This window comes from Morone saxatilis, unplaced genomic scaffold, assembly GCF_004916995.1.
Source record: "Morone saxatilis isolate NCDOM2014 unplaced genomic scaffold, NCSU_SB_2.0 Contig16, whole genome shotgun sequence".
In the NCBI taxonomy this organism is placed as follows: domain Eukaryota; kingdom Metazoa; phylum Chordata; class Actinopteri; family Moronidae; genus Morone; species Morone saxatilis.
This window is the reverse complement of record NW_023339718.1, coordinates 24876492-24898158: the sequence shown is the minus strand read 5'-3', so window position 1 is coordinate 24898158 and position 21667 is coordinate 24876492. Positions and strand designations below refer to the sequence as shown.

The 21667-nt window shown below is 40.3% G+C and overlaps 1 protein-coding gene across 1 annotated transcript in view; it reads left to right on the top strand.

The window, feature by feature from the left end:
• Positions 1–14835, top strand: part of unc5db (unc-5 netrin receptor Db) — a 192004-nt gene extending 177169 nt beyond the window's left edge. The window contains exons 14-17 of the mRNA XM_035659245.1: positions 1565–1714; positions 4282–4446; positions 7487–7665; positions 10633–14835. Of these exons, the coding sequence (XP_035515138.1) occupies positions 1565–1714; positions 4282–4446; positions 7487–7665; positions 10633–10894 (756 nt within the window). The 3' untranslated portion in view covers positions 10895–14835. The remainder of the gene's footprint in view (positions 1–1564; positions 1715–4281; positions 4447–7486; positions 7666–10632) is intronic.
• The last annotated feature ends 6832 nt before the right edge of the window (positions 14836–21667 follow it).

Here is a 21667-nt window from a genome sequence, read left to right as displayed (position 1 = left end):
AAGACAACAACTCCCATGATCCCCGCAAGCCCAAAAATTAAAAAGTATAAAATGTGCAAAGAATCAGTTCAATACCTGAATCAACATTAATCATTCCCAGCAACGACACTAACAGCATCCAATCGCATGCAGGAGAGAACCATAAGGAACTAACATTACATTACTAGGCGCCAGTTGGAAAAAATAATACCAAAGTTTTGTTAGTGCTGTAAACCTGCCCAATAACACTGTAATATACATTTTAAACTGCTTTTGAGCAGCTTATGCTAAGAAATAATATCCTCATTGTGATCAACCTGTAACACAGTCAACAAAATACCATTAAAATGAAGGTAGTTATTTACAAAAACAGAAAGTGTTGGACATTCACTGAGAAATATTGGTGACTCTATTCAAGAGAGAGAAGTTAAGGCCTGCCCAGAAAGTTGTTAGATTTGTTTCAAGGTGTCTTTTGAAAAAAAGTCCCTAAAGGGGTCTTAAAAGTAATAAATCTAGAGAGAAAGTTGCTAAGGTGGCAACACTGGCTCCAACCTGCAGCTTCCTAACTTTGTGTATGCAGAACCTTTACTCTCAGAGCCCTGGACTCCCAAAATAACTCCAACAACTTTGCAATTCCTTTGTCTGGATTTCTCATTCTTGGTTGACATTGCAACACTCCCTTAGCTGTAAAACATGATCTAAGACACATCAGTTGTGTGTGATGTGTCCAACAGCAGATCAGCAGCAGTCATAGTCTACACAAAACTTCAATCATGGCATTCTTGACAGCTTCAGATCAGTTCAAACAGGGGAAACATATCAAAGACCCAAGCTAGCTACATGCTATAAGGGAAAGAAATCGAGTGTCCAGCAAGTCGCTATCTAACAATTTGCCTCTTCTATCCGCATTTTGCCAATAGGTGATTGCTCTCATGCCTACAGCAATGGCAACATTCTAACTTTTATTTAAAAATGCATACACACACTCAACCATACACACACATGCATATCCGTCATGCACACACAGACTTAGTCAGAATCAATCAGTGTGGCCTGGCATTAGTCACAGCTCTGTTCCCTGTCTTTTCCCTTTGTGATTGAGATGGCTGAGGACAGACAGACCAGACACGGAACCATCCCACCGGGACACTGAACAATGATGACAGATGAATACCTGCGAGCGACAATCAAAGTGCTCTTTCATCATCACAAATTCAATTTGGGAGATGGACGTTTGCCCCACTGACGCACGCGTTTCCCCAGCATTAAATTCAAGCCTCAATCTGTCACGTTGAGGCAGCAAATGTGATGCTAATGTGGGCACGAGTTGTATGATTTGTTCAGCGGAGATTTAGCGTCACTTCTTGGCTTCTTTGCTAATATTTGTGATGAGTCAATTACTGGATGTGACAGAGGAAAGGATTAGCAACAGGTGCTGGTGCCGATATGCAAAAGTAGTGTACCATCAAAGGGAAGGGAAGGATTCTTGTGTTCTTTCTCTCTTGTTTTTTGTTTTCCTCCATATTATCATTCTCTCATTATCTCCTTTATCTTTCTAACACCTTTTCTTTCCTTTCCCCTCCAGGGAGTGGTGGCAGCAGAGAAGACCAGAGGGGGTCAGCTCCTTGAGGAGCCAAAGATGTTGCCTTTCCGAGCGAACACCTTCAGCCTCCAGGTGTCCATCCAGGATGTTCCCCAGTTCCTGTGGAGCATCAAACCCTTTACCACATGTCAGGTAACCACGGCAGTAACTGACAAGGTATCAACTGAAAGCAACAGAGATCGGATACTAAAGTGCTAATTTGCAAGCTCCTGTTTTTGCTGCTAAGAGCTAATTATTGCTCCTCCCAGGGTTCAGTCTAACAGTGTAAGGAGTGCTGTGATGTGTTTGTGCTTGTGCTTGTTAGTTAATTAGAGATTCTCCAGTTGGCCCTATTTGCTCAGTGTACTGTGGGATGTATTTAATGCAATGTTAATCTGCTACCACCTTCTAATAAGGCACTCTGTTTGAGGATTTTATAATTGTAATGTTCATTAATATTTAAAATAAAAAACCTAACTAATGCTTTGTACGAAATACATTGAATTAAATCTTATTAAAGTGTCATGCCATCTGCAGGTCCACCCCCCCATGAGATTATCAGACCTCTCCAAGACACCAGTATTTACAGCACAACAGTGATCATACCAAACCAAAAATATATAATAATTAAAAAACTAATAATAGTGATAAACCACTCATTACTCATATAGTTATTCAATTCAATTCAATTTTATTTGTACAGTGCCAATTCATAACAGAGGTTATCTCAGGAAACTTTTCAAATAGAGCAGGTGTAGACCGAACTCCTCTTTGAACATTTGACAGAGACCCCAACAGTATACCAGCACTTGGCGACTGGGGGCAATGAAAAAACTGTGCTTTTAACAGGCAAGACAACCTAGGACAGACCCTTCTGCTCTAGATGGGTGGTCATTCTGTCTCGGACCAGTTTGGGGGGACGGAGACAGACACAGGATGATGAGACACAGGGAAGACACAGAGAGAGAGGAGAGAGAGAGAGAGAGAGAAAGAGAGAGAGAGAAACAGAGAGAAACAGAAAGAGACAGGCAGATGTATAGCAACAACAGTAGCAAGTAGTTATAACAGTACTTATGCATTACCTGAACAACTTTGTTAATTAGAAGGTCTCAGTTTCAAACAGCCACTGTTGTGAGTCATTCATAGTCCATCAGCTTGTCTGTATTCTTTATGTCATTAAACCAAAGGTTAGGAAATTGACTGATTCCCTCTTCAATGTTAATGTGAGCTATTTTACAAATAATAATAATTGTTATGGCAGTAGACTGTTAGGAGACAAGAGTTATTATTGTAGGTGATACATGTTGTAGGGGCTACATTTGTATTAGACTGATAAGAACATATTGCCAGTGGCAATAAATGATAAGACTCCTACTGTGTATGGATGGATTCAAACGTGACCGTTTTTTCGGGCATCTGTAATATATTGTTTCAGTAGTTTCTATAAATTCTTTCCACAGCTAGCCGGATACTAAGTGACACAGCTACAGCCACCTTGGGTTTAGAAAGCAGCCTTTATAGTGTTAGCCGGTGTTTGGTTCTAATTGTTGTCACATAATGCTGCTACAAAGAAGACAAGTGAAATGGAGCTTGTTGAAAATAATTTCTCTTCGGCTCATGACATTTATCGAATAGCTTTATAAACATGTTTGTGCTTTAAAATTGCTCTTTTAGTGTGAATCCTGCTGTCACCCATATTTCTCTCTTAAGGACTGTGGAGAATGGACGTGACTTGAGATTAATAGGTTTGTGTTTGTTTGGCTTGCAGGAGCATAAAGATGCAAACAGCATAAGATGATCGCACCGCAGCAGTCTGTAAAGGCTGTCTGTGTACCTGCTGTTGCCATTTGCAGAGCAGGCGAGCTGTGTCCCCACTGTACGCTGTTGTTCTGATCTGATCTGAATGCTGGGTGAAAGCTCTGTGTTTCAAAGACACCCACCCTCTCCACGGCCTTATTTATGAGGGCTTCGGGACGACAGGCAGGCACCGCGGACCTGCTTTGGTGAAGCAGGTGTGGAATAATAGCCGAGTGCCGTGCCATACATCAAGTTGGCTTTTAGTGCTAAAGAGCGTCCAAGCTTTCCACGTCCATCTCCCCTCCCCCCGCCCTCCGCCAGTGCTCCCAGACTCCATTATCTGCGGCTGTGAGCTGCACCGGGCAACCGAGATCAAAGCCACAAGGGTTAGGTCATCAGTAGGCACACCGGCCGCCGTTTTTAATGCCGCGGTCTTCACTAAGAATCGTTTACAGGTCACTTTTAATATGCAAATACGGCTGAGACGGAGTCTGGCAGAGGTCAAGGACGTTTCCCCACAGATGTGCCCGTTCTCTGGAAATTAATTATACATCAAAGGCAATCTTTTCCCTGTTCCCCTTATTCCTACATAAATTGCTTACAGTACAAAGCCCGCAAGCTGCTTCTGTTATCAGACTCACTGTACGAGGGAATCAGGCTATATTTGTAAATTATATCAGGAGTTCAAAATTCTCTCCTCAACAATATGCATAAATATATCAAGCAATGGTATAACTGAGACTTCAAAGCCATCTTTTACCTTTTATCTCTCCGCGTGTGAGTAAGTGGCTGTGCATGTGACAGTGTGGCCACATGTGCTGTGGCACAGGGAGCTGAATCATCTCATTCCGAGCATATGTTAATATCGCTGTATACTGTGTTATGTTTCTGATGTCCCTCTTTTTTTTCTGCTGCCTCCTCAGGAGTTCTCCTTCCCCCAAGTGTGGTGCAGCAACCAGCAGCCCCTGCACTGTGCCTTCTCTCTGGAGAGATACAGCCCTGCCACCGCCCAGCTCTCTTGCAAAATCAGCGTGCGCCAGGTCAAAGGCCACGAGCAGATTCTGCAGGTCTACACGGCTGTGGCCGAGGTGAGGCTCTGCAGCTGCGGGAGGCGCGCGGGGGTGGGGTGTTTCACTTTCAACCTTTGTGTAACCTTCCTGGAGTGTGTCCACCGACAGCAGGACCAGCTCTCCTGAGCTTGCACTGTGTATTAATAGAGCGAGGAGGACACGCTTACTTTCTTACCTTCTTCACAGATTTATGCTAAACACAAACATTAGAGATCCAGCTGTTCAACACATTTACTGTACATATTTTTTAACCTTTATTCGTCCGGGGTGAGATGTGTTCCAGCAAATAGCCTGCATCACATTCACATGCATTAACACCTGGGAGCTGCCCGGTGTAACAACAGTCTGCTGTCAGCCGCTGAGCAGCTCCACTGGAGCAGCTAGGAGCTAGAAATCCTCACTCAAGAGCACCTTGACAGTAGTTGTTAGGGCAGAAGAGAGTGCTACTCATTGATTTTACCCAACTGCTTGTTCACAATCAGTCACAAACGTGCTCGTCCTACCTCAAGGCCACCAAAACTGTGTAAACACTGGAGAAATATTATTTTCAATAACTTTTTATGGTTTGTTTTAATCCAGATTAGTTAAACAGGAAGAAGAAATAAAGTGTTTATCTGAGCTGTGGGTTTACCACCACATCACCACATTCATTTTGGCACATACAGTAAACAGACATGACCATTTGTAGGACAACCTACACCGTGTTTTACATTGTGGGTCACTGGATTTAATCAATATACAGAGCACCCACACAGCAGTTTTAGAGCTGCTTCATCCCAACATGACCAAGTTTTCATCCAAATTTAGCACAAATTTTAACTATTATTCCAGATAATTGGCAAAAGAATCAAGGTTTGGCTGGGGATGGCTCTGATTCTCCAGTCGGTTGCCATTTAACCACTGCAGATGAAGAGATGACGTAATTAAAAGAGGGCCAATCAAACATCAAACGGTTGAAAACATGATGGAAATGTGACATTTATGTTTGTTTCATGTATTCATTGCAGAAATGTTGAACTGAGGTTTTATCCATACAGCATTATTTCCACGTCAGCCAAGTGTAAGAACCGAAAAGTTTATTTCGGATTTTCTCTTTCAAAACTCAGGTTTTGTTACGCACAAATTGAAAATGGAAATGCACATGTGGTTATCCTGTTCAAATCAACTTTGCACTAATTGGAACTAATGGTAAATTTGTTTGAATTCCAACCCAACCCCCATAACCGATTCTAAACAAGAATAAATGTTATTCCGTTCTTTCCGTTACCTCTGCTTCACTTCCTTTTTCCATCTATAGCATTGAATCCTAAATTCTTCCTCACATTACTTTGCAGGTGGTTTGATGTCAACCATGCTGATAGCATGGCTAAAGTAAGCTAGCCTACTGATGAGTGAAAGGACCCTGTTGCAGCAGCCAAACTGAAGTACAAGGCCCACCTGTTGCACTTACACTGAGAATTGTAAACAGATGAGTACTGTTTAAATCTTTTTTTTTTTAATAGTTTGAATTTGGAATTAAACATCATTTTTGACTCTAGCCTTAACCTTTCAAATAATACAATGGGGCAAAAACAGTCCTCCAAAAGACAATAAACTGTCAGTGTCTCATTTGTGTTAAGCTGAAACTTATAAATTCATAATTCTTTTACATGCTTGTCTCATTTTCAAATATCAGACGTACACATACAAAGTAAAAGTACACTGCACTGTGCTCTCCATCCTGAGTGTACCGCGTTGTGTTGATCGTGTACAGAGGGCCACAGGGTACGACCACATTAGCCTTCCATTCAACAAAACTGTCCAGCACTCAGCCCTGCCAGAGTGTGATGTCAGGGTTGCAGTGGGTAATAAATAAATACTGAGCAGAGCCATCACAGACTGTAAACAGTGTAAGAGAGCCATGCTGTTCGTAGTCTGGCAGCGGGATGTACTAAACAGGTTGATGGCACACAGTAGAACAGTGACTGTAATGCTGTATTTCCATACACAGTTTGGTCATTGCTCAGTCAACTGAACTGCAAGTCAACCGCAGCCTGCTCGAGATCGAACCGAGACAGGAAATGCATGCTTGAATCTGTCCTTTGTACAGGCTTCAATTTGCAGGACAGTGACCATGCATTTAGAGTTATGGGTGGCATTTCTTCAGTCACTGTCTGCCAATAAAATAAAAATTCATCACGAGACATCATACATGCTTGAGCTCCCTTGGGGGTTTGTGTGCTGGAAGTGCTTGTACTGCCTCAGGCCACATATGCTTGCCTGTGATATTGGACATAACAGGAAGAGGGCGCTGTTCTTCTATCGCAGAGAGTCAAAGTCACTGCCAAAATAAAGGCATAAAGCAATGTGATTTATGGGAAATATGTTGAACTAATACCAATGAAAGATTGCTTTAATGCTTGTAGTTGCTTTTTTGTGTGAAGTAGAAGTTAGATCTGCTTCTTTGGTTTCTTTCGTATGGTAGTGGAAGTAAATATGTGTATGGGAGCCAAAAAGTGAAAAAAAGAACTGAAATTCAGACCAACAAACGACCTGGAGGCGAGTGACCTGGCTAACCAATGAGTGAGCAGGGTTGACTGGTTTTGTCCAATGGAAGAGGCAATGCCAGCCTAGAGGCTACCAGGGTTCAGTTTGAAAATGGTGCGCACCGTTTTACAGGTTGAATATGTTTCCTCGAAATCATGTGCAACAGGCTTTGAGGTACATTTTCACTTGTTTGTTGGGTGGGTGTATCAGAGGTTACCAAATCAGCAGCAACATGTGTATTAACCCTGCCATATTTTAAAGGCAGTTCAAGCTGTGCAATAGTGTAACAGAACAGGGTGTTCAACGCACTGTTTCTGTTTAAATAAATGTTTTACTACGTTTTGGCGGGGCTGAACGCGGCCCATATGTCTTATTTGTTTACAGCAAAATGCTAAACATACCTGTCTGAATTGTCCCCAGGTAACCCCGCCCATCTGGCTCTCCAGGCTGGTTGAAAGGGGCACAGAGCGACATTTGCAAATCCTATCTGACCCCGGTCTGATTATTGTCTGTTTCTGTTCTGTTCCTCCAGACTGAAAAGGAGTCGGTTCCATTTTTTATGCAGACAGACTGCACCATCACGTCCCAGACGGGGCCCAAGGCCTTCAAAATCCCCTTGTCCATCCGCCAGAGGATCTGTGCCACCTTCGACACTGCCAACGCCAAGGGCAAGGACTGGCAACTCTTAGCCCAGAAACTCCACTTAGATCGGTGAGTGTGTTTTTGTGCATCCTCTCTGAGACTGCATGATGTGTGTGCACCCTCTTCTCCATAATGGCCTCGCCTTGAGCACACGCTGACAAGAATGATAACAATCCTGTGAGTGTTGTTAATCTCATGAATGTGGCTTTATATGCAGCTTGTCACCTGGTGTCTTTTGCGCTGCGTGTTCTCTCCGAGCAGCCGGGGACAGGACTGATTATTTAACTGTACAGCACATTGGTGATTGTGAATGCTGTTGAATGCTGTGGCTTCTAACGTGCACTGTGGTTTTGTGCTCGCCTTATTATACAATTTTCTTTTTTTCTTGAAGTGTTATATCATATGCATCTCTTCCATTTCTGACAGTCTAACATATGTGTGATTTATTTATTTATCACTTGTTTGTCCTGTAATAATAAAATATGCATTCATGATGAGACACTGCTACTGCTAATATTTACTCAATCCAGTTGTTGTCTTTGCTTGGTTTTAGCTTGTGGCAGCTATAATCTCCTGTTAAGTGCATGATTCATGAGACGCTGGTATCTAAGAGTCCTTTGGGATTCCAAATTATCCAGATAAGCTTTCCTCTCCAAGTTGGGCAGCTTTGAACTGAGCCTGATGTGACCAATGGCTGCAGCCTTTTATGTTGCTTGATGTTCCCCCCCCCCTGCCTTGTGAAGTACCAAGGAGCGGCAGTGAAACACTGCCCCCAACTGGATTCTACACCGCATGATGCACAAAGGCATTATATTGGCATGGCAACAAGCTCTCTTTTCTTTAATTTTGGCAGCACCTGAGAATGAAATTCAAACCAAAGTGTGCTTGCCAGTAATTACACATCTTTTGTGATGGTAATTTATCTTTGATTATATTTTTAATAGTCTTAAAAGGTCATGTAGAACCAGATGGTTTTGTTTACTGCACAATGACAATTTGTGCTAAATTAATTTTCAGTAACAGACAGAAATAATAAGTAGATTCTCTAATAGTCAAGTGGTGGAGACCCAAGGACCCAGATGGGTTATGTTAATATTAATTATGGATCTGATCTTTAGAGTGTTTTGGAGCATGTGGATAACCGTTCTTTATACAGTGCTTTCTCTAAGTAGATAATAATAGAGACATTTCAGTTTTGTACAGAATGTCTGGAACTCTCTAATACTAATTATTTTGTGTTAACTTATTATTTTTTATTTAATTATTTGCAGTTGCTGAAATGTTAAATCATTTGATCCTTTTACATTGTACCATTTACAGCATGTAATCAGAATTTGTGGTATTTAAAATTAAATTATACGTCTATATCAGACAGAGTGGGCAGAGTGATACTTTGTGCGGAAAGAGTTAAGGGAGCCTGGGATCCTAGTACCATTTTGCATCATAACAATACAATACCATGCTTGCTTTTGTGCCGTAGCCACATTAAGTTTAAAATTTTGGCCCTCCAAGGGAAAAGGTTTGGGCATCCCTGCTATAGTGTATCTGTTAGAATGTATATATTACTGCCATCATCACCATAGCTGGCTAGGCCGAATCAGAGAGCTGCATTATTTCTCCTGTGGAAAAAATACCAACAAATCACTAAATAGACCACTAAATAAAATAATGCAATTGCATAACATACACCCACATTTATTCAACAGATATTTCAGAACTTGTCTTTTTTTACCTGTTTTATAATGTTTACAGCAACAGTTATTTTTTATGTTTAAAGCTGCAGTAGGTAATTTTTTATAAAAAAAAACATTTTAGTCATATTTTCAGAAACTTTCACTATATCCTGACCCCTCGCTATATCTCGATAGCAGTGCATGAGACAGATAATCTGTGAAAAAATCTGATTCCTCTGGGTTCACATAGTGCTCCTAATGGCATTTACAAGAATCTACCGGGCCTTAATGAAAACAACCAATCAGAGCCCAGAAAGATAGTTCATTGTTGAGTCTCATGGGCGTCAAATACAGACTGATGCAGGACTCTGGGAATCAACTATCTTCAAACTTCCAACCTAGAGCGTCTTTATTTTTCTTGGCTCTGATTGGTTGTTTTCATTCAGATTCTTGAAAATACCATTAGGAGCACTAGGAGGAGCCAGAGGAACCTGACTTTTTCACACATTATCTGTCTCATGTACTACTGTCAGAATGTAGTAAAAGTTTTAGCATATATGACAAAAACTTATTTATAAAAAAGTTACCTACTGCAGCTTTAATGTGGTGCTTGATCCCCCTATTAAAGGATATTTCTGGTGATATTCTATATCTTTTTGTCAACAAATCCAATGAAAAGACCGAAACCAACAATGAACTGACCCTACTAACAAGAATTGTGTGTGTATAAAAGCCTGATACATCATATTTCTCTGTGCCATAGAGCTCCATTGTTGTCCAAAAAAAAAACATCAGTGAGCCTCACTGTTGCACTAGGTGATACAGTCCTTCATTATCACGAACACACAAACTGTAGTTTATTAAGACTTATGAAGTCCCACATACACTGTCCTGCTGCCCCAAATACTCACACTCCAAATGTGTATTAATCCACAGTGGAGAGTCAACAAATACACTATTTCCTCCTGTTTGAGTAACGTTTGCTAGAAACTATAATGCCCAGCTGTAACTGCAACTATAACCATAACCCTAACCAGTGGAAGTATTGAGAGATGGACTAACACATTGTTGTCCTTGATCTTTAAATGGGATTTGTTGTCAAAAATAAACATATACAATAACTTTAACTATGATCCTTCAAGGTCCATAGTCTAAGCACTGCTGGCCTTGTTTTCTGTACATCAGAATAATGCACAACACTTACTGGCAATGAAAACCATTTGATTTATTTATAGATTCAGTTTGACTCACATCTTTTACAAGGTAAACATAATCAGCAAGGTTCATATCTGAAGCCTACATGAAACATTTTTCCCAGGGTCCTTTGTTGCTCATTAATCTGGCTCCGTGTGCTCCTCTACAGAAACCTGGGTTATTTTGCGAAGCAGCAGAGTCCGTCTGCGGTCATACTGAGCCTGTGGGAGGCTCGCCACCAGGACACTGCTGACCTTGACTCTCTAGCCAGCGCCCTCGAGGAGATTGGCAAGATCCACTCCAAAAGCTCCCCCAAGGACCAGGATGAGCCGGAGTCTGACTTCAGTCACATACAGGCAGGCAGTCTGTGCGGAACGGGCACACTAACAAATCAGAAGACAGAGGACTCTGCTCCAGAATACACAGGCTGAGCGATAACAAAGAGACAGTGAGGGAAAACTGACGAACTAAGGCATATATCTGTGTACGTGCACAGCCGGTGATGGACGACACACTGTGGCGGTGCGCTGGAAGGTCATCAGGTTGTCTATGAATGGACGGTGCGAGCAGTCAACATGTCGAGGTGAGCCGGCACCCGCTGTGGATCTACCCCTCTCTTTTAAGAATCTGTCCGAGGATGGACTGTAAATCTTTTCCTGCCTTTCCACTCGATTTCTAAGTTGATCTTTGATTTATTTGCTCCTTATTTTGAGTTAAAACTATCCCCTCTGTACATTCATTTCCCAGCTCCGAGGGTGAGTGGGGGAGAAGGAGGGGGGTATTTCCTAACCCTTGTGCGCCCATTGTTTTCTGAGTTTGTGTTGGAGGAGATGGGAGCTCCTCTATTCCTCGGGACCGCCTCCCCTCCTTTTCCCAGTGGTCAGCATGGCAGCTGGATACATTTGCATAGAGGTTCTTTTATGCAAAACACCTGTGGCGTCATTTCAGAAACACCTGATCTAGTTTCTTTCTCTTTCCCCCCCACCCACACCATATCCCTGTGTCAGCGAGTGAATGAGGACTTAGAAGCTACTTTTTGACGTCCAATATTATATTTTTAAAAGACAGCTGCTGATTGCTTAAGTGTTGTGATTGTGAACTTTCAAAGCCAAGTATCTTGAAATTCACCCATTTTAATCTCTTTAAAAAAAATAATCTATTGGAAGTTTGGCATTGACAAGACAGCCAGCGTTGTATGATCATTTATATTAACAATCCTTTAAAAATGAGCCCCAGTCTAACCTTGAAGGACAGCGCGGTCAGAGTACTCATGTGTTATAGGGAACAAAACATGGTTGTGGCATAATGTGGCAGAGTGAGATTTCTAACCGTGGCATTACAGTTCATTACAGTTTCCTCCGCCATGAGATAGACAGGGAGGAAGCTGTAAAACATCATTTCCTGGCACCGCAGGGAGTGTATCGCCGCATCTTATCACCCAATTCCCACCATTAACACCCGTCACGTAGACCTCATATCAGGCCCTGACACACCCGACTGCCCCCCCTCACCCCCTCAGACGCACACATTGACATTTCATGGCTACAGAGGTCATGTGCACACTGACTGGGAGTTTGCATATTGTACAGCAAACATAGAAGGAATACTGATGCCGGTGTCAGTGTCAGAAATACAACATGCAGTCGTACATCTGCTCAAGTCAACACCAAACACACATCGTTCTGAGAGACAGATAAGGGACAGGATGCTCCGTGCATGTGAGGCTTGAAATCAGGAAAGCAACCAATGAGGGAGAAAAGTTGGCTCACCTAATAGTGCTAGTAGTACTGTATGACCTTCTGAATCATCGTAAAGAAAGATCAACAAAATCCGTTGAAATTTTAGGCTCAACACACTCACAGGTTTTGTTATTGTACCCAACTAAACAGGACACTCACTGTCATTGAGGTAAGGATTTGAGTAGCTGAAACCTGATTAACACTATACTGTACCAGTTCCAATACATATACAGTAAATACAAACAATCCACATTTGAATTCATCCTTTTTAAATGAAATGTATTCAGAAGGCCTTTATGTTGCAGAGAGGTTTAAATTCTGTACCTCAAATAACAATTGGTCTCTCTGTCTTCTCTCTGTCAGAGAGATGCATGTTGGGTAAATAAGGTCATCCAGATTATGCAGGCACACATTTTGTCCCTCGCCCTTAGTGGTATCTAGCCATGCAAATAGTGTTGTTCTGAGATATCTGCCTCTGAGATTTCTGCCTCCACCTCAGTGCGGTGGAGGTGATGGAATGTCGATTGTGGTGCTCATGGTATTGAAAAATCATACTGAAAGAAATAAACAGCGATCTTACCAGGAAAATGTCACACACTCACACACACTGTTTTCATACAGACTATTTCATATGTACCACAAATGAAATTTCATTCGCCTTGTACTTGGTGCTAGTTTTAGTTTCTTTTTTTTCGTAATCTGGAGGGTACTCAAATGGAGGAGAGCTAGCCAGTGTGAGCTATAGAAGCAGGTTATAATCGATCCTTTGAAAAAGCACTGACTGTATACATTTCTTTTCCCTCCTGTATATGAAGTGTGGAGGTTAGCCTTATTTTGGTGACCTCAGCACTCGGTACATCCTGTGGTTCGGTCACACAGCATAACGCAAACTCTAGGAGGAAAGTTATTTTCACGAATTTCATTCATTGGTTCTGCCCCAGGAAAACATTTATTTGTTCCATGCAGACAGTGGATATCAAATACATTTGATGATACAGCTGGCTTCTGAATAACAGGTACAAAAAAACAGCATTTAGACTTTTCCCTCAGTGTTGTATGAGGAACACTAAGTTAGCTTCTGATCGGGCTGTACAAGCAAACATTCGGCTTGCGGAGGTCACACAAATGTACTTTAAGTCTGTGTTGGAATAACTTGAAGCCAAGTGAAGCACTTTTTAATGAGAGTATACTTTGGCATTTGGTGTAAAACACCCAAAATTTGTGAGACTTTTTGGTCTTGTAAAACATTATTAAAACAAATAAACAAAAAGAAGCTAATTTTGACTGCCAGCTATGGCACTATTTTAACTATAACTCTCCCTTAACTAAAGACAAATGCAGCAATGACTCCAGGTTTTGTGAATCGTCACTGTGAGGGCTTTGGTGGTAGACATCAGTTAACCTTATGGTTTGAGTTTTGTATCTTGGCATTTCAAAATCTCACAGATAAATTCAGGAAATAAGCTTACTTGTCACAGTACCTGGAACCGGTATGTGCAAACATACAGGATGAGTAATGTGGTACCAATGAAAGCGTTGGCTCTCCCTTGCACACTATTTGATTTTGTTGAGTCAGTCTTTGCTTTAATCCACACCTGAGTCTGTTGTGCCCACAAATCCCAAATTGTCTCCTCAAATCTCAACTGCATAAAGAGTCAAAAGCAGCAAAAAAAAAATTGGGATTTTTTTTTTGGCCTGCGGTTGGATAATATTACAAAGTCAGACACCATTTCTTCATCTTCAAATTGGTACCTCCAACCATGACTGACTTACATAATTGATTTACATAATTAACCTGAATAAGGATCAAATAAAGTCCTTGCTGTCGGCAAAATAAACTCAACCTGCAGTTCTCATTTCTTGTCTGCAAAACCAGTTATTCAACATGTGTATTCTTATTTCTATTCTGTTGGCTGTTTTTTAAGATTTGAGAGCTAAATGTATTTTGAATATTTCCCTCAGTGGTTTATCAGGAATGATATGATGTCTTTGAACACATCACTGAGTATTTCTGACCTGATATATGTGAACAGTTTCATCCTGCTATAATAAAGAACCCTTTTTATTTCTCTGCATCATCTCTATGCATTTCTAATCAAATTATATTCATTTTTCTATGTCATTTGAGCTGGTAAGTGAAGAAAGTAAAAGATAATCTTTTTTTTTTGTTGTTGATTGTTTCCTTAATTGTGACTAACTGGATTCTCCTTTTCATTCCTGCAAGCAAAGAATGTCAAAAATGTAACGCTTAGCGGTGGCTTATGTTGCATCGAGAGCAACCTGTCTGTGCGGTACACCCCATCACCCTCACCGTTCACCGCCATTCTGGATGTGTTTCAGCTATGTCTACTGTATCTCATCAGCGTGTTGAAATTCTGTTTTTTAAAAGTAAACTCAGATACACACACACACACACACACAAACGTATTCTCACTATGTATAATGCTTTGGTGTAAGACTAACCCTGTTTCATGAGATTAAAAGTTCACTGTTGAGTCTATGATTTTCTGTCACCTGAGTTGGTCGGTCTCATGCTCTTTTTTGCTTCACGCATGGCCTTTGGCTTCATATCACTATTCTTGTGCCTTGTTTAACTACTGTAAATGGTGAATGTTGTAAAGTACAGATGGGGATGAAAAAAAAGAACAATTAATCATACTGACATACATTTAAAGGTATTAGTTGAAAAAGTATTTAAGATTATAATATTGAATAGGCTGCGGAGCTTTTCTAGTGCTGAACATCTATGTTTGGTAATGCCAGGGCAGCTTTGTGGTATATTGTATCTATAATTATGGACATTTTGGATGTTTTCTGTACAGTAGAATTTGCAAATGTATATGCAGCCTTTTGGAAATAAATGTACAGTTGAAAGATCTCAGCTTGTCTAAACGCTAGTTATTTTGCATCATGCAGTGAAGCTATCGATACAGTAATTCCCATATCTAACTTACATGGAGCGAATTATGTAAATGTAGGATATGTACAGTATTGATATGTGGCGTTTAGGCTCTGACCTTGTCACTCCCCACAAGGAAACATCAAGGCCAGTACAGCAGGGATCGGGGGTGGTGATAACTGCCCCTCTAGCTTGGCATAAACTGGTTCTGCTAGAAAATGCGTTTTTCTTAAGTTTACGTCCCCTAAAATGTCTGACCTCGACCGTACTGGCTTGGTATCTGTGCAGAGTTTGTCAAGCAAGTACAAGCAAATACACCTGCCAAGAAACCTGAAACCTCCAGCACAGAGAGTTAGCACTAGCATAGTGAAACTTTTGACAGCAACATGGCGGAGTATGCAGTTTTAATCGGAGCATGGAGCTTCCTTCCACTATCTACTACATAGTAACAATGTGACAATGTGAACAACATAACAGATATTACATGTTCCACAACCACTGCCGTCCGCCACTGCAGTAACAACCTAATAAGCCATTTAACAACATAAACGAAGATGCTAACTACACTTCCATTCTGATATGTCTGCTAGTCGTCGATTGTGACTCCTCATCTGAGTCTCCGTCTGACTGAGGCTCGAACATGTAGGCTGTAGCTGGATCTCTCCGATGTTTCCTCTAAAACTATAGCCATCTTTATCCTCACTGCTCACCGGTCCACCTAGCAAGCACCGGTGTGACAGAGAACAATATGTCTTCCAGTCCCTTTTCAGAGTGTTTTTTTTTTTCTTTTAATGTGGGATAACCATGTTAAACAAATATTAATTAGTTAGAGTATTTTGACCTACTTGAAAACGTGTCTGGAGGGGATCTTTAATTGTAGCATCCGTATCAAATTTGCACTAATATTTATCTAATGAAAGGAGGAATAATGTTGTGTTTTATGAGGGCCTTTTTTTATATAGTTTGAAAGTGACATGGATTAAACATTCTAATCAACATAATGTTATATTGAATATACTGATGAATCAATGTCAATATATTATATTGATTTAGCAAAAATTTGTAGGACTTAAAATCAATGCAGCAGAACCTTGTTCAAATCTGGCGCCCACATTACCCACAATGCAACAACACCTGGGTCAGAGATTCAGGTGTATTTTGCTAGAAGCAGCTAATGTAGCCTCAAGCCACTAGCCTCAGGCTGAGGTGAGGAGCAGGCTACAGGTCTGGTAAGCTCTTTTCTTTCTAACTCCATACACCAAGTGACATCACCTGAGGCAATTCATCAGATCTTGTCAAGTGACATCACTTGAGGCAATGTATCAGCACAGCTTCCTCTAGAGATATGAAAGGCTTTATACATTTCACATATGTAGCTCCAACAGTCCAACAGCCTGTAAACAGACACATTGAAGTTGAACTTAGAGTAAAAGAAGAATAACAGTTCACCCCTCATTTTTGAGCTCTCTATGTGGTTTGAGGTATATTTCCTGAAAGTGCGACTGCAGACAAATGATTGTGTTCTCTGTTAATACCACAGTTCAAGGTTATTATTCTAGCTGAAGGTATGAGTAATGTGAGTCATGTGTCAGTAATGTGGTACAATGTAGGCTGTACTGTAGGTGTGTCCTTTTAAGTTAGAGTAACTGTGAGAACAATTACATCATTCTTTACCAAACAACAAACGGCTTGAAAGTAAAGAGTTGGGTTTGTGGCTTGTGAGTGGATGCAGGCCATTAAACACAGTAACAGAAGAATGAAATGATTCAACTCAACCTCAGACATTATCCTATCTCAGAAACAACGGAGGCAGTATTTAAGTCAATCAGGACTGACATACAGCTGATATGTCAGATAAAAAACCTCTGTGGGAGTGATATTAGTAATGTCATCTCAGACAAGTTGAGATCAGTATCTAAAATAAAGCTAATATTTGTGACTTGCAGCATTTCCATTTGCTTTGAATCAGGAACTGCTCTTTTTTTGAAGGAGAATATATTTATTACATTTTTCATAAACAACAAAGAATAAAACAGCTCAGACATAGTAATAAATAAGTATAGAAAAAAGAAAAAAGAAAATAAAATAAATAATGAATTACACAGACAGGCTAGGCCGGTTTAGGAAACCCTTGCAATAAGGGAGATGACAACGTGGGTCCAATATGTTCTAAGTAAGGGTCCCAAACTTAGAGTCTATTATAAGATTGTGCCATGATTTTTTTGTTAGAGTAACATCCTAAAGAGCAAAATGTTCTTCCTGGCAACAAAAGTCAGTAGAATGAATAACCTCTTATATTTGATATTTTTGAGTATCTGGTAGACCAAGACACAATGCTCCGCCTCTAATTGGCTGACCCTGACCCTGACCATCTCACTCCTCATGGCTCCATTTCAGGCTTATGGGTTTAGCTGAAACGTCTAGCTAACATGCTAGCAAAAACATACATTAACATAATGTTTAATGAGTATGGACATTTACATATGTTTGACAGTATAATGTTTCAGAGGGCGAAGTACAGGGGAGCCAGGGGTAGCTTGGCTCCTCTTAACAAGACATGAGTTCCCCTGAAAACATAATATGTGAAATTTTCAATCTCCAAAATACAGGCAATATGCTATTTTTGCCATGCATTTCTTTTCTATATCTTCATCATTATGAACCATTTGTACAGTTAGGCTAATACTGATGTATGATTCATGCATGAGGGTGATCTAATTCACTTTAATAAAGATACCAGTATCCATGCTATTCTTGCCATCAGTACTGAAGCATAGCAGCACAATATCAAAATATCAGAAAAAAGACAAACTTTTCTCAGTCTGCACACCAAACCGTTGCATTATTTCCCCCAAAAGCTACAGTATAGTTTGCACACTGTAAAGCTCACTAGTGGCTTTAACAATAAATGAGACAACAATGAATTTGCTGTTTTGAACTACAGTGCCAAAAATGCTTTTTTACCATGACTTCTTGTTTAGTAAAGACAAAAACAGTCCACCCCGATCATCACAGCAATGACAGCTGCAGCTTCTTCTGCTCACAGAAGTTGAGTTTTCTCTGAAAGCACCGTGTTGTCTGAAGCATGGTAATTCCCATTCACCACAACTGAACTCTTACCATTTCTGTGTATGAGTAATCAGTGGGTAGTTACCTATTCTGTAGTGCTCCACTGTAGCATGTTTACCAGGTTCATTGAGAAACATTACATCACTGCTGAAGACATTCCATAAGACATGGGTCTTGAAAGTAAAGGGTTTGGCTTGTGGGTGGAACACCATTAAACACCAGAATCAACATTTATGGTTTTTCCCTCACATAGTGAGGCACCGTGTGAAGACTGTCACAGCACTGTAGTTCACACGTGTCCCACAGTAATTTCCCCCTGATATCAAATAATTCAACATATAAATCAACAATAAATAAAAAAAAATTCATATTCCATATAAAATTATTTCCATATAATGCTACTTTGTACTAATATTTACTACTTAATACTTTTTACTCCATTACATTTACAATATTTCACAGCTATAGCCTACTATTCAGATCAATATTTTATTTATTTATTTTATTTATTTAAAACATTTGATAATCTTGAAAAAAAAACTATAAAATAGCATAGTTATACATTATACTACCCAAAAGTAGAACTGAATTGTTAAGATTAGCTACATATTTGAGAGTCAACATTTTTCATGACAACTTTCAAAATCTGCTTACACATACATGTTAAAAAATGAGTATATACATTTTTGAAAAATATAACTCTAGGGACAGTGTTCATAATGAGTATGTTTACTTTGATACTCTTAAGTACATTTTGCTGCTAATACTTATGTGCTTTAACTTAAGATCTCACGCTTTTCTTCATGATGCCGTGATCTCCTCTCATTACAGTTGCAGATTTGGCTGCTCTAATAATTAATATTATGAGTACAGTAAAAAGTCACATATGACAAACTTGTATTGTATCATTACTTTGCCAGCTTAAACATGTGTTTATCATTGTGTTTTTTATCTACAGACACTGCAGGTCCTCTTCTACAGAGGCTGTCATGTTGAACCGCCATGTTCTACAGTAGCCCAGAATGGACAAACCAAACACTGGCTCTAGATAGGGCCTTTCTGTCACCAATCTGTACCTCCTGTATTTATTTGTTTGTTGTTTTCCTTTTATAAGCCTCCATCAGTTGGATGCCACTCACTATGATGCACACTTCTGTTTCACATCACCTTAAAAGGTGGTTATGTTCCAATTGTTTTCAACTGAATCTGTCTTGACAAAAACATGACAAAGCATTATGTTGACTCAAATCAGTCAACTCTTTTATAGCCCATTTCCTGTCTGACACCATACAGGGCTTTTTAGTTTCATATGTGCTACTGAATGCACTTTCATTATAGGCTCGATGCCTTATTAACATGCCGTTTTCTCTGTCCCTTTTGATAAGGTTTGTACAATTCCCTGCACTGTGTGTCTAAATGATCCCACAGAAGACCCTGTAAGAGAGGGAAAAATAATATTTTCCATATCATTAGAATTGATCTTGACCTGAGTGCAACAGATGAGCAGAAAGCAGTTCAGTCCATCTTAATGCAAAATTCATGTCTTATCTCGGAAAAAGCGGCTCAGAGGTTTTAGCCTCCTCCCTGGCCTTATCGTCAGAAGCACAAGTTCCAGCAGCGTGCAGGGGTAAACGGTGCAGAGTCTGTGCAGTAGACTCTGAATGATTCTGGAAATAAAACTGGTAAAACAGAAATGCAGTGACGTATATTGCAAAATTAAGAATAAGATGTTGAGCTGCAGTGCACAGTAGGCTCATAGAGTGCCTGCAGTCTTTATTTCTAAGTCTGCCTTGCAGCCTGTGAAACCATTAGTCACCCAACTATGAGTCCAATCTTTGCCCATGAGTCTAGAACAGTTAGCTAAGCACCGCAACTAACAGACTGAAACTGAAGATGGAGCTTTACTTCAGTAGGTCTACTGCATCGACACATATTCCACATCCCAGCCCAGGGTGTTCAGTTGAACCCACCCCTTCCTGTTGGGCTGCATATCAGCGTGCTGCAGACAACTGCTCATTAGATAATGTTGAACTGACACATAAAGGAGAATGAGGTTTGCTAAAAACTGTGATGATGGCTGACTTCATGCAGTTGGTGATGAGAGGCTTTGTACAATAGTCTGTTTTCCCCATTATCCTGCCGGGCCTAACAGCAGAGTGGAACCACTTGGAACTGTTATTCGCTTTGCACTACAACATCACTAGTGATGCCATCCTCGTTCAGCCTGAAAGCACTCGTGCCTTTATATATCCAAGGTGACATACAATGGACAGCAGAAGAGGTTTTTATTAACATATTTTACATTTGTAAATTAAGTGGAGCTAGGGGAAGACTTTGTGGTGACAGTGAAGTGGAACTACTGCTTCAAATCAATAGGCTGAAGCACAAAATGTTATTTGAATGTTTCAGGTCGAAACTAATTTTTTTATTCAGGTGTTTAGATATCAGGCAGGCTGTCAGTCTAATACAGAGCTCTATTACATGAACAGACAACCCTTATGCTACCCTTGGTTCAGTCTTTGTTGTCATTGTTGGCAGCTAAACACATGTTAATAAACTCAGTTCACACAGCCTTCTATGCACTTCTTACAGTTAGGGTGACCAGATAATGTCCCACATTTTGACTAATATTCAAAAGTTAAATCACTGCAGGACAGACACCTTTCTAAAATCTGGTTTTATCTGTCGGCTGTGAAGAAAGCACCGACAGTATGTAGAAGCAGGGAAAGCTGTCATCACGCGGCTGTGTTTGATGTCAGTCAAACTGCCTGCGTCAAGTAAGTGCAGGTTAATCTGTCAGTGTCTGTGCTACTGTGCTACACTACACCTCAAATTACAAGCACACAGCCACAACCTATGCAGACTTGGGCAGAATATGATAGAAAGTACCACAAAGAAAAGGAAATGCAGCTACAACAAAGATTATGAAACCACTGGGTGAAGCCAATAAGGAAAGTGAATATCAAGACTATAAGAACTGTGAAACTTGAGCTTCCTTTTACACTTGCTGTATTTACTTAGTGTGGGAGTTTGTTCTGTTTTACGAGCTAAGGGGCAGCATAGATATGTTTATTTTGTTACATAGACATTAGATCAAAACTTGGACCACCTCACAGCATTGGTAAGGTGTCCCACATTGTCCCACATAAACTTATTCTTCATCCCACATTCAGTTTGTTTGGAAATGGTCATCTTTTTAAATTTTTAAATGTATTAAAAGGCTGAAAACCAGAATGTATGTGTTGCATAGGCTATATCATTGCAATAGTCTAATCCTAGACTCATGTTGGCCTCCACATCAAGAAGGTAAATAAAATGTTTATTCCATGTGTTAGTGAATTTTCAAATATTCTAGAATGGCAAGAAATTTGTTGTAGTATTTCGAATAAGGACTATTCCCCTGGGCAGAATTGGTCCCCCCCAATGTTGAGTCTGTGGTCTTTGGTAACACCTGAGTTTGCCCTACTATTTCATGTCAAAATGGCTGCTGTGATAAA